Source organism: Fundulus heteroclitus, chromosome 11, assembly GCF_011125445.2.
Source record: "Fundulus heteroclitus isolate FHET01 chromosome 11, MU-UCD_Fhet_4.1, whole genome shotgun sequence".
Lineage (NCBI taxonomy): Eukaryota > Metazoa > Chordata > Actinopteri > Cyprinodontiformes > Fundulidae > Fundulus > Fundulus heteroclitus.
The window spans coordinates 26,539,883-26,553,705 of record NC_046371.1 but is presented as its reverse complement, the minus strand read 5'-3'; the positions used below and the strand labels follow the sequence as shown (position 1 = coordinate 26,553,705).

Below are 13,823 nucleotides of genomic sequence, written 5' to 3'. Positions count from 1 at the left end.
CACTACTGGCAGCAGGTTAGAGGTACTAGGAGACATGGGAACTAAAGGCTCCAGAGGAATTTAAAGCTTTACAAACTATATAGCGCACATACAGGGGTTGGACAACGAAACTGAAACACCTGGTTTTAGACCACAATATTTTATTAGTATGGTGTAGGGCCTCCTTTTGCGGCCAATACAACGTCAATTCGTCTTGGGAATGACATATACAAGTCCTGCACAGTGGTGACAGGGATTTTAAGTCATTCTTCTTGCAGGATAGTGGCCACGGCACCACGTGATGCTGGTGGAGGAAAATGTTTCCTGACTCGCTCCTCCAAAACACCCCAAAGTGGCTCATTAATAATTAGATCTGGTGACTGTGCAGGCCATGGGAGGTGTTCAGCTTCACTTTCATGTTCAATAAACCAATCTTTCACCAGTCTTGCTGTGTGTATTGGTGCATTGTCATCCTGATACACGGCACCTCCTTCAAGATACAATGTTTGAACCATTGGATGCACATGGTCCTCCAGAATGATTTGGTAGTCCTTGGCAGTGACGCGCCCATCTAGCACAAGTATGGGGCCAAGGGAATGCCATGATATGGCAGCCCAAACCATCACTGATCCACCCCCATGCTTCACTTGGGCATGCAACAGTCTGGGGGGTACGCTTCTTTGGGGCTTCTCCACACCGTAACTCTCCCGGATGTGGGGAAAACAGTAAAGGTGGACTCATCAGAGAACAATACATGTTTCAAATTGTCCACAGCCCAAGATTTGCGCTCCTTGCATGATTGAAACCGACGTTTGGCATTGGCACGAGTGACCAAAGGTTTGGCTATAGAAGCCCGGCCGTGGATATTGACCCTGTGGGGCTCCCGACGGACAGTTTTGGTGGAAACAGGAGAGTTGAGGTGCACATTTAATTCTGCCATGATTTTATGTTTTTTGGCTACAATCCGGGTTACACCCGAACATCCCTTTCAGACAGCTTCCTCTTGCGTCCACAGTTAATCCTGTTGGATGTGGTTGGTCCTTCTTGGTGGTATGCTGACATTACCCTGGATACCGTGGCTCTTGATACATCACAAAGACTTGCTGTCTTGGTCACAGATGCGCCAGCAAGACGTGCACCAACAATTTGTCCTCTTTTGAACTCTGGTATGTCACCCATAATGTTGTGTGCATTGCAATATTTTGAGCAAAACTGTGCTCTTACCCTGCTAATTGGACCTTCACACTCTGCTCTTATTGGTTCAATGTGCAATTAATGAAGATTGGGCACCAGGCTGGTCCAATTTAGCCATGAAACCTCCCACACTAAAATGAAAGGTGTTTCCGTTTCTTTGTCCAACCCCTGTAAGTGGGTACACTAAAAAACAAAACCCTGAAACACAAAGAAATTTACCTTTTAGTATTTCTTTCTATTATATTTTAGGTTTTAGGGGCAGTCCCTTGCACCTGGATATCTAATCATGTGCAAACGCACAATTATTTTCAAACCCCTATTTTGTGTGTATAATTTCACCACACTGGAGAAAACCATCCTTATGGAAAGTGGGTTAGTGGTTATACCCTCAGACAGGCAACCCAAAGGCTATAATCACAGGCAGCTACAGTAATGGAAAAAAAAAAAAAGCACTTTGATACAGTAACTTCAGTGCAGGGCCAAATGTGAGGCAAAGATTCCCAGCTCAGAGATGTGAAACACGAACCCAGAGGTTTGTTGTCTTCATGAAGCATAAACTGTACAACTCCGTGCAGAGGCAGCGAACCGACTCGAGCAAAACCCGCAACAACACATACAGCGCGGGGAACACCGACACGTGCTAGCTGGTGCGCACACAAACACACGCACACACACAGGTCCTCTCAAAGGAAAATGAAATATGGATGATAAATAATAAATAGGAGTTGAAAAGGACTAGTTAATGTTTTATGAATCTGGGACATCATCTCACAGTGAGGCTCGCAGGCTTTCGCCTCTTATTGCATGACACATGCAGGAGTAAAAAGAAACACAAGGAGAAGGGAAAGGAACACAAAAAGGAAACATAATCAAAGCTTCGAGACTCATTCAAGACGAGGGTTTCCACAGGCAGGAGAGACTTTGAGGAGACCAGTGGAGCATGCTCACAACGTACGTCAGAGATGAGACATAGTCAGGCATCAAGTTAGCAGGACTGAGGAGAGAGGCAGTGCACTGTGGTCTTTAAGAAGAATTAAGTAGTGGCAGCTGTTTGACCCAGGGACTCCCCCGTTTGAACATCTGGAGGCCTCATGTTAATCAGGGCCAGTCAGCATGCAGTCAAGACCAAATCGGAGATCAGGTCCAGCCCGCTGTACGACGGATGATTGCTTCATACGCACAGTTTGCACACAATGCAGCAGAGTGGCACAGTGTCACATTTCAGCTCGAAGGACAATGTCACAGTCGTACCCTCTATGCGACGAACACGCATGCACGGTGCCTTCCTGAGAGTCAGCTGTGTTCCCGTCTATAAACTATGCTCACCTTGTATGAGGATGCGCACGTCTCGGCTGCGGAGGTTAATGTCATTGGCAACCTCGCACCTGTAAACGCCGGAGTCGTTCCGCTGGAGGGGGCGCAGGAAAAGCAAGGTGCTGTTTCTCGTTTCCACCCCTTGCGGCATGTCATTGTCCAATCTATGAGGCACAAAAACAGAAAAAAAAGAAAAAGAAAAAAGGTGACATTAGAGACATACAACTAATTTAATTACCAGCAGAAACAATTAATCAAATGTCAATCAAATGTCATGCAAATTAAAAGGTGATCTGCAGTGGAGGTTTTTCAATATGGGCCATATGGGTAGTTCTCCAGGGAAGGGGAAGCACAAACGACTCGTATTTGGATAAAAATGACAGATGTATGGAATTTATTTATTTATTTTATTGTCATTTGTAACCAGGGCAACTTTTTTAATGCTTTTATGAATTTGCAGGGAATGCCTTGTGTTGAGCTGAGAGCCTCGCTTGCTCCGAAGAAGAGATTGACCAGTTTGTCGTCAGCTGCAGTGAGCTCACATTGAGGGAGGCGCAGGTTAGCGCGTGTCTACTTCGTGCCCCTTGATGTTTTCCCACATTTTATCAAGTTAAAAACCACAACCTTCAGAGCAATTTTCTTAGGATTTTATCTGATGGACCAACTCATTAAAGTAGTGCATAATATTCATACTTTTCAGAACCACTTTTTTTTTTTTTTACTACAGTTACAGCTTGATATGTTTCAAGCTCGAGATGTTTGCAGATCTAGAGCTTAAAACCGTTCCTCAATATTCTCTGAACATTGATTTTTTTCCCAGACAATCCCAGTGACACCTAGGGCTGGACTTTGACGGAGCCATTCTAAGACAATAACATACTTCCATGATCTAAATCAATCCATTGTAGCTCCAGCTGTCAGTTTTTGTCCGGTGGATCTCTGCAGCTCCTCCAGAGTTACCACAGGCATCCTGTCTGCTTCTCTGATCAATGCTCTCCTTGCCCAGACCGTCAGTCTGGGTGGACCCATGTATTGGTAGTTTTGCAGTTGTACCAGACCCTTTCAGTTTTGACACTGAAAAGTGTTCCAAGATGCTCAAAGGTTGGGACATGGCTTTATAACCTAACCAAGCTTTAAGACTAAACTGCACACATGGGGGCCACTTACTAATTAGAGAACTCCTAAAGCCATGTCTTGGATTTTCTTCACAGGAAATAGAGGAGGAGGGCTGAATATAAATGCACACATTTTTTTTTTTACTTGGAATAATAAAAAAAAATGTTTTACTTGCACTTTGAAAATATGCACTACTTTATGTTGATCTGTCACATAAAATCCCAGTACAATACAATTTAGTTTGTAACAGCATTAGAAAACTGTTTAATGGGTATGAATCGTTTTGCAAGGTCCTAAAACTGAGCCGACTTTCACAATGTGCGAACTAAAGGGACAGCTGGGATTATTCACTATGGGTTATGTGGCGTGGTCAGCAGCCAGTGTCTTACCTGCAGAATGGAAATGAGACATTTCGGTGTAAGATCAGTAAGTCTGTTCTGACTAGCCGCTACTGCGACTGTCTGATTAGACTTTTCTTTTTATTCCCCAGAGAGTCGTCCACAGCAGGTAAGATATTATAGCTCATAACCTCACAACAGACACTTCACCTAGTGTTAACAGCAAAGTTTTAGTGCATCATCACAAACTTGGGTTCTTCTCCATTTGCTTGCTGAATGGGTTGTGATGCTCAGAAAACAACTCTAAAAGCTAAAACTATTAATATTAAACATTTTTAGGCACTTTTATACAAAAACTTAAATTACCACCTTAAAAGCCTTCGCATAGGATCTGCTTTGTAAGAATTGGTGTGACGGCTCACATTCTACTCTAAGAAAATGTTCACACTACAGGTTTTGATGCTCATTTCTGTTTTTTTTCGCTTAAATCGAATTATTTTTGCGTTGTCGTTCATACTGCTAATTAAATACAACTGCCATCAGACTTCTGTCTGAGCGGTTTAAGACCCCGACGTGACCCACATGTGCAGATAACAGAAGACGACATCACAGTATCGCACTATTTACGGAAATAATGGTGGATGTAATTGTTACTAGAAGCGGTCAATAAAGCTTTGTTAAAAAAAAAAAAAAAAACAACAACAATGTAATAGTGGATAACGGAGTCTCTGTGTTAATATGACGTTGTTGCATAATGGGAGCCCACAATATTAAGACCACAACATAACTTTGTAAAGTGCCTCGAGATGACATGTTTCATGAATTGGCGCTATATAAATACAATTTAATTGAATCATAACAAGAAGTAAAAAGAAAACAACACAGCTATCACCAATGGCCTTTTGTAAAGCCGTGACTGCTACTGCTGTAGTGAATCTGTGCAGTTGGAGCAAAGACAGCGACATAAAGAAAACAGGTGAAATGCAACATGGCCATTCAGACTATGGACACATTGAAAACTAGCGGATATGTATCAAATTTAGTATTACATATGGAAATGGCACAGATTGGATTTTTATCGGGTTTAAAAGATCGGAATTGGGCGGTTCACACTGCCATGAAAAAGGACAGCAAGAAAGCAATTGGTCAAAAAAGTTTCCTTTTTGTCCAATTTGTATCATTTGATTGAATTTGACTTTGTAAAGTGCCTTGAGATGACGTGTTGTGAATTGGCGGTATATAAATAAAATTGAATTGACAGATATGGGTCGCGTGTTGGGCAAATAGATCGAATTTACCTGCCGTTTGAACGTAGCCTAAGTGAATGGGTTCTACTTGACCTTTACAGTCCTCTCACAGCGAGTGACAACACCCTACAAACCCTCAAGGTTAAGCCTAGAAACCTTAAAGGACTTAAATAGGAGCAACTTGTCAGCAGGGTTGGGTGTCTTTGCAGACACCACACATTATGCCTTTAAAGTGAAATTAAATCTTGTGTTACAGGATTTAAATGTTTAGATGTAAAGGAGGACCCTTCTGTCTAGTGGGCCGGTGAAATATCACAAGTGAAAATGAACAGCTCTTAAAGTGTTTATTCAGTTTACAGCCGAGGATAACTAAAAAGGAACAACAACAAAAAAACAAAAACTCGCACCTGATCCATCTGAAGTGATGAGCCGGTGGGTTGGCGTTGGCTTTGCAAGTCATCTGAACATTGTCTCGGCCTACATACCAGTCTCCATCATAGCCCACCACTGATATATCAGGAGCAACTGCATTGAGGGACAAAAAAATAAAAACTTGTTGAAAACACAATAAAAATATAAAAAAAGTGTTTAATCACTTTATGTAGTAGTTGTGCAAAGTTATTTAGCATGGTTGGATATAAATTCTGATAACATTTCTGTTATACAGTCGTGATAATTCTGGAGACGACTCTAGGCTTTTTCCCCATTCAAAAATCAGAAAACGTCTCCGTTTCCGTGCTCTATTTTACACAATGGAAGCTGGTCTTGCCCTCATCTGCAGGTTTGGTGTCTAAATAGCAAATTCTAAAACATCTATTAAATTTATTTTATGAAACCTAACGGCTTAGTAGTTATTCATAGTCGCCTCCTCATAATTTAAAATCAGTGGCTAATCTTTTGTAGCTGCTTTAGGTCATTTCATCAACAAGTTTGTTCTGCCCTCAAAATAGGAGAAAAGTTCATTTTCTTTACTCAAGAGCATATGTTGAAGTAACTCTCATTGCCATAACAACTGGAGAAAATCTGACAGGCAACACAAAAAAAAAAAAAAAAAAAAAAAAAACGCTCACATGAGACTACTCGTAAAAAGGAATATGCAAAGAAAACAACCATCTTGTTTTAAATAAAGAGGAAAATATTTAATGTTAAGGATATTAACAGTGAGGATAAAAGGAAAAAAAATACTGATCAGTGAGAAGATAAAAAAAACATCTAAATAAAATGCCTCAGAACAAGTATCTACAGTGGAAATAATAGCAGTACTTGCAGAATTGTAGTTTCTCAACCCAACAGCGACATCCTTTTAAATCCACGTTAGTTGATTTCTTAATCCACGCGGTCGAGTGAGAAACCTACACTGCACGTTGAGCTGGTAGGGGATCCGGAAGTCGCTCTGCAGGGCGGGGTGGCGCACCACGCAGGTCAGCGTGTGGCCCTGCACGTGGCGCGTGGGCTGCCAGATGTAGCGCACCTGAGTGCTGGTCGTGCCGTTGACGTCGTCGAACAGCTGCACCTCGGACTGGCCGAAGAGGTTGGACTCCCAGGACACCTCGGCGGGGGGCCGGGCTCGCTCGGCGATGCAGGTGGCCACCACGGTGTCATTGCCACCGTCGATCAGGGCGGCCGAGCCGGCAGAAACGTAGACCTTTGGCTCCACTGTTGAACAGATGGAGACGAGAGACGGTCAAACGAGCTCAAATTAAAAACAAAGAAGCAGACCAAGGTTGTATTGCCATGTCCATATTCTATTTGTCAGTACTGAACTCTTTGAATAATTTCATACACGCTACTAAACCCAAGAACAACACTGCGTTACTGTGTCCACCTCCCCCCTTGTGTGCTTGGTAAAAAAAACAAAAAAAAAAAAAACATACTAGGTGGAGGCAGGCGCACATGCAGCGTCTCTGCAGTGACAACTTCTGGCTCAAATGAAAAATGGGTAATCCCCTCAGCGAAATTGAAAACACAGCCCTTGAACTTGTTATTGCTCACAAACAACAAATGACTAATGCAGGCATCGGACGTAGACCTTGACTAAACGGGAGCTTCTGGCGCTGCAGGACTTGTGTTTCTCCGTCTGTTTGCTCTTGAGGTTTTTTACTTAGCAGCAGTGACGTCAGGTAAATGGCTTCTTCTAAAGGGGGTCCTATTAGGCATACTCCGAATTGCAAAGCTAGACCTAAAACATCTCAAAAAACAGTCCATTCAAATCCACGTAGAAACACTTTACCTCACCCCAAGCCTAGGTAGTTCATGAAATTCTGCACCAACAAACTTAATTGTTGGGATTTTTGGAGAGAAAATACTTCCTGTATAGTAGAGTATGCAATACTCTTGTCATTATTCCGATTCTCAAAACTTGAAATGAACAAATAAAGTCTAAAATTCTCCTCGGTTACACTTCTGTCGATGCCCTACGTGCTCAGTTGTATGCAAACTTGCTTCTATATAGCAAGCAGTCCAGCAGTCCAACCAATCAGAAACATTCAGACACCCATTTAGGATGTTTTCATATTGGATAATTCCCCTTATGATTCAAACTGGCGGTTCATCATTTTATTCCACTGTATACACTTGATTCCCTTTTATCTTTGGCTAAACATTGTACTATGTGAAATATAAAGCCAACCATTACATGCGCATCACTATAAGCTTGAAATCAGCCACATTTCCATGGGTCAATCCATTTTCAAACTAATAGAAGCCATGCTGAATTTACATTTAAACATTAGCCTTTACACAGATACCAAAAGAAAGTTATTAACATCTTGTGACACGTTTAAATGCCTTTCGAGTGGTGGTCACAAGTTTTTTATTTTTTTGTGGACAAGAATGTAATTTTTTTTGTTGATTTGACCAACTACAGTGACATAACGAAATAATATCAATATGATATCAATACGTCTGCTGATCTGGCAAACCAAGTTTCTCACGACTGAAATAAGATTTTTAAATTTCATTTTTTATTTAACTCAGACCGAATGGAAAGACACCCATCCCCCAAAACCTACACAACGTTTGTTTCAGCTGCACAGACAGGTCCCACATAAACAGGTGACACGAAACAAACAAGAAGCTGCAGCAGCCAATACAGTCGCTCTCACGCTCTGAATGTTACTGTAAATGGAAGGAGAAAAAAAAAACAAAAAAAAAAAAAACGAATTGCTTTGGAAACCCGAATTCGTTTCATGTCATTTATACACGGCACATTCACAACATAACGCAACTCGAGGCACTTTACAAAACAAACAGATAAAGCTTGTTTAAAAAGGTATATCGGGAATTCAATATAGATATATTCAAAGTCAATTACATACTTTCCATTTCATCCCTGCATATTGCAATGGGTCACTGCCTACAGGAATCTGAAAAGGTAGCAGCACAGCCTAGGATACACTTTTTAAAGCTGTGAAGCAAAAAAACAAAAAAACAAAAAAAGAAGTGGTGACTGCAGGGCTCCCCGATCGTGTCAAAGACTTTAAAATTGCCTAACTGTCCAGCAGCTACAGATATCAGGAGTTGATCCAATGCCAATTACTTAATGCCAACACTGGGAATCTACATATTTGGGATTGGACTGAGACATCCAAACCCTTAACCAGAGTTAAAGTCGAAATATTAGAGTCAAGATTTAACAGAGGTGGCAGAGTAACCTTTCCTAAACTGCTGACATTTACATTTAGCAAGTTCTTCAACGCATATGAGAACAATCACACTAATAACTAAGAGTGTCAGCATTGTGAGATATATATTAAAAAAATAAAAAAAACATGGAACTTACTACTCAGAAGAAAATATTAGGATACTCACCAAGGACACTGACGGTAGTGGAGGCCTGGGTGTTTCCCAGAGGAAACGTAGCTACCTTACAGGTGTAGACCCCCACGTCTGAAAAGCCCACGTTTTCCAGGATGATGGTGGCGTCGTGAGAGGAGGGCGAGCGGAAATACAAGCGGTTGATGTACTCCGGCGGGATGAAGGTGCCGAGGTCCGGGTTATACACGGCCACAGTGAAGGGGCCCGACGGTAGGCGGCGCTCCCAGGAACTCTGAGTCAGGCTGAGGTTGGTGCCAAACTCCACCCGGCAGTTTAAAGTCACGTTCTTTCCCAGCACGGCGCTCACTCTCTGAGGCACCACCACCTGACTGCACACAGCACCTGCCAAAAAGACACAAAGCACAGCGGCTACACGCAACCTGACGACATGTTTAGAAACTTCAGTTACAATTTACTTTTTAATATGTTAAGGAGTATTTTTTCACATTCTTAATCCAAATTAAGGCCCAGTGTTTGATTAAATAAGATATTCTCCAGGTTTAACAAGGACTTATTTTATTGACAATATTTAATTCTTTTTTTTTCTTATTATTTAGAAATCTGCTTCACTGTGGATTTATGAATTTATAAGACTTTCTCTAAATAAGCCCCAAAAAGAGGCATTAAAGCAGGTTAATCCTGACCCAAACAACAGCCCTCTGAAACAGACTAAATCAGGATTACCACATCCTGGACAATGAATGCTCAAACTACTCTAAATTAGATTTTTTTTTTTATTTCAACTGACTTCAACCAGAACTAAGATTGCCTATAAAACTTTGATAGGATTTTTTCAACGAGTGTAAAATCTCATCGACCCAGAGAAGGGACGACGGCACAAAAGAGTGCAATAACCTTTTTTTTTTTGTTCCTTTTACTGAGGGGATAATTTAAAGCCAGCAGTCATAACTCACCCCAGTCATTGAAAATAAGTGCCCACCCGCTGGGATATAAAACAGGACTGGTGAAAATCCGTGTATGACTAAATCTGAATAATTCATTCTGAAGCCTAAAGAGAGAGAGACTTGGAGGAAAGGTGGAGCCTCTCTCGTTGTTCGGGGGGCAATGGGCATCACCAGCAGTGGGTGAGAGGGGGCTGGTCCAATGGGAGGATATCCTCCTACACTGGAAGAAAAAAAAATGCCGCTCGGATGGTTTTATCTTGACCATCCCAGATTGTTGATCGGATGACCGTAAACCGCTCAATCCGATCCGTTTCCAAACAAAAAGAGCCACGAGGTTGCACTAACAGCAGTAATCTTTAGCGTGGAGGTTGTTAATAAGTGAAGAGGCTGTTTAAAAAGGCGGCCGCCACGGCATTGTTAGACAGGAGCAGATAACAGGAAGCTGGACCGATGAGAGCAGAGCTGAAAGCCTTTTTCCCATTTAAAGTTTCTTCTTCCGTCTGCCAGCCTGTTAGGAAGTGTTTGTCATTTTAAAATCTCATAGTTAAGGTAAGGGCTGACAGTCTTTAAGAAATGCATACAAGGACTGCCGTACGTAATAGACTCCATTATGTTAATCCAAGATTGTCTAAAATTTCAAATCGTGAATTATTTTGTCTTTGGTTTGCCTACCTGAAGATGAGTTTAGCTGAGCACGAATATCTCAAGACTGAGCCCCGAAAGTCTCCAGTATACTTACAATAATTTATTGATTGGTTTGATAACAGCACAGCATTAAAATCCAGAGCTTTTCCTGCTAAAGGCCCATTCATATCTCACGTAAAAGACGGATACGGATACGTGTGGAGTGTTTCATACGTTTCTAACCGTCGATTTCGTCCGTATTCTGACACGAAAATTGGGAGCTTACGATTACGGACGAAGCGGATCAATATGGAGAAATACTACCGGAAACGGTGGGGGCGCTATTGAGTTTGTAGTACAAAATGTCAACAAAATCACGAAGAAGGTTAGAATTCTGGCTTTTAAACAACGGCGGGATTCGAGGAACGACTTGCGGAGCTTTTCCGCAACTACCGTGTCCGGGGCACAGGGACAAACAAAAAGTTTACTTACGGAGCAAATACAACAAAATCACGTCTTGGACCATCGCCATGTTTGATCAATGACGAATCATTGGTGCCCAGCACTGCCACCTAGAGGAAATATTGGTTATTGCGCACCTCAACGGACGGAGGTATGAAGGAGTCAACGGATAGAACGTACGGACAGAAATACGGACGTGTAGGCCAAACGTAGCGTATGAATGGGCCTTAAAACGACCAGGTTTGAAGATAATCGTTTTGAACTTGTGTTGCAACAAAACTACTTAATATAATTTGATACGGCACAGAACAGAAACTGGCGCAGAGAGGAAGCCCTGCAGCTTCAGGTTCTTTCTCCACAATCATTCTGAAGACAGTTCAATACGCAATTTATACAGACAGCAGACTTAAAGTATGGTGTTTCCATACATTGTTTAACAACTGGAATCGGCTAAAACTTGAAATGGTAGATCAGAGCTTTAAATAAAATAAAATAAAAATAAAATAAATGCTGATCAGGGAAACCAATAATCCTGAGATCTCAACTGAGGAGTAGCTCCCCTATCCGTAAAAAAAAAAAAAAAAAAAAAAAAAAAAAAAAAAAAAAAAGCTTCAGGAAATGTTTAAAATAGCTGGGAATAATGAATTAACTTATCACGGCGTTGGCATATGCACATGTGTGGGGTTCAGTCAGTGGAAGAAATAAAAAATAAAAAAAATAAAAAATCTTTGACAATAGATAAAATAACAGGAGATAAAAATGAAGAAAAAAAGAGAATAAAAGAAAATGTCAGCTCAGAGGGAGACAAAGTGTTCTCAATCATGGAGGGGGGGGGGCGGAGGGGGGGTCTCCATCCTACTGACCTGAATTGTGACAGGAGTTTTCATCAGACTGTGTGCATGTCTTTTGTCCAGATATAACCAACCCATGCTCACTGTGGGCAGACATGCTGCATGTCTAAAATGTAATCTCCCAACACTAGACTAAGAAAAGTCCAACAAAATAGGAGGAGAACAGACTGCATCGGGTAGGAAAAAAAGGGAAGTGATATGCTAAAACGATGACATCATCATTAGGAGAAGAAAAGAAGGCCGAGGGAGAGGAGAGGCAGGAGCGCGTCAGAAACGCATCGAGGAGAAACGTCATCGGATTTAAATATAAAAAGGCGACACAGGAATTAGGTTATTAACTTAAAGACAACACGTATACAGTAACATCTACACACTTAGAACCGTGCACTAAATCCCTAATTGGAACAAGCCGTCAAGAGAAAAGCAAAAATTTGAAATCGGCTGCACAGGACTGGGGAGACGGACTCCAACTATTCTTTTGTTGTTCAGCCAGAGACAGTTCGGTCATCGACGGATCTCAATCTGCAAAAAAGGGCCAGGTCTTCAAAAACTGGCACCCTGAGTGGAAATCTTCCTGAAACCAAGGCATAAAGAGCAAGCGTCCTCATTTTTCTTACTCCAAACTAATACAAAATATAAATATATATCTTTTGTAGACTGTTGGCTGCTTGGGTTCACAAATGACAAACGCATCAAATGTTAAGATCGCATGTGTGTTATCTAAGAGCAACTAAGACGATCAGCTTAGAAGTCCTGTCAGCAAAGCTCAGCTAGACCGAACAGTAGGGACACGTTTATGTTGAAGATTAAAGTGACATTATGAATTTTTATCCGTTTAATGCAGATCTCTTTTCTGATTTAAAGTGACACCCGACATAAAACTTCCCTCTGAGAACAGCAGGGGAACGTTTTCAGCGTAATACCCACATGAATGCCAGGACCCGAGAATATCCAGCACCACATTAGACTGATCACTGAAGATCGTTCCCAGCGTTAATGTTCTGGCTGTTCAGTGGCCGTACACTGAAATCCAACCAGTACAACCATGTAAAGTAATTCTTTTTTTGGTTAATTTTGTGGGGGTATGATGTACCCAAGTTCATCGCTGGAACCTATGAGACCTTATGCCAGAAAACCTGATTTTGGAAAATATTCTGATTATTGCAAAACTGGTTAAAAGGAAAAACTGTTGATTTTATGTTCACATAGTACTAGCAGTTTATAAAAGCAGAGAAAGGCTTTCTGAATAAAGTTTATCCATCCAAATTAAATCAAACTGCTACAACAACCCTGTTCTTGCTTTAGAAACCAGTTTGTACTCGTTCACACTTGTTTACGTTCAAAAGGTTTACTCGCTTCAAGGGAATTTGAAGCAATTTTCACGAGACTGTTGAGCTGTGACCTGCCAATTCTGGTTCTGGCCATTTCTGTAAACTTGCAAGGTTTAATGCATTCAACAACGTAATGCATCAAACTTTAGAACAAATTACTAAATGGTTTTTAAGTAAGCAGAATAAACCATTTAAAACATATTCTTGTTTCTGCTTCAAAAAGGATGTGTCGATAACCTTGATCCTCATTTATCAAACAGGTGGAGAAATTATACAAATAAATCTGATTTTTCAGTATTTCACATACGCAGAGCTGATCGAACAACATTCAATTCATTGGTGGAACAAGATAATGTGATAAACCTTTTCTGTTGAAAACATCTTAATATTAAAATAACCTGATTTATGCTTGCTTTGACATGAGCTGTATACGTTTGAGAAAATAGATCTTAGTTCTGGGTAAACACTCTCAAGTCATCGGAAACCTCCTCAATATCTGTTCCCAGAATGAGAACCAAAGATGGCAGAAAGCAACATTTAGTTTTTTTTTTTATTGTAAGTTTGTCCCCAAGTATGAATAGTGCTGTGTAAATAAGCCTGCCAGGTCTTACATGCCTCTGTCTCAATGCCAATGATGAATCATGAA

The 13,823-nt window shown here is 41.1% G+C and overlaps 1 protein-coding gene across 2 annotated transcripts in view; it reads right to left on the bottom strand.

Annotated features, from left to right (window-relative positions):
- nectin3b (nectin cell adhesion molecule 3b) overlaps positions 1-13,823 on the bottom strand; it is a 42,193-nt gene that overhangs the window by 18,130 nt on the left and 10,240 nt on the right. For both annotated transcript variants that reach the window (XM_012867150.3, XM_012867151.3), the window contains exons 2-5: positions 8,999-9,346; positions 6,545-6,844; positions 5,596-5,713; positions 2,500-2,651 (exon numbers count right to left, since the gene is read on the bottom strand). In XM_012867150.3, the coding sequence (XP_012722604.2) occupies positions 2,500-2,651; positions 5,596-5,713; positions 6,545-6,844; positions 8,999-9,346 (918 nt within the window). The remainder of the gene's footprint in view (positions 1-2,499; positions 2,652-5,595; positions 5,714-6,544; positions 6,845-8,998; positions 9,347-13,823) is intronic.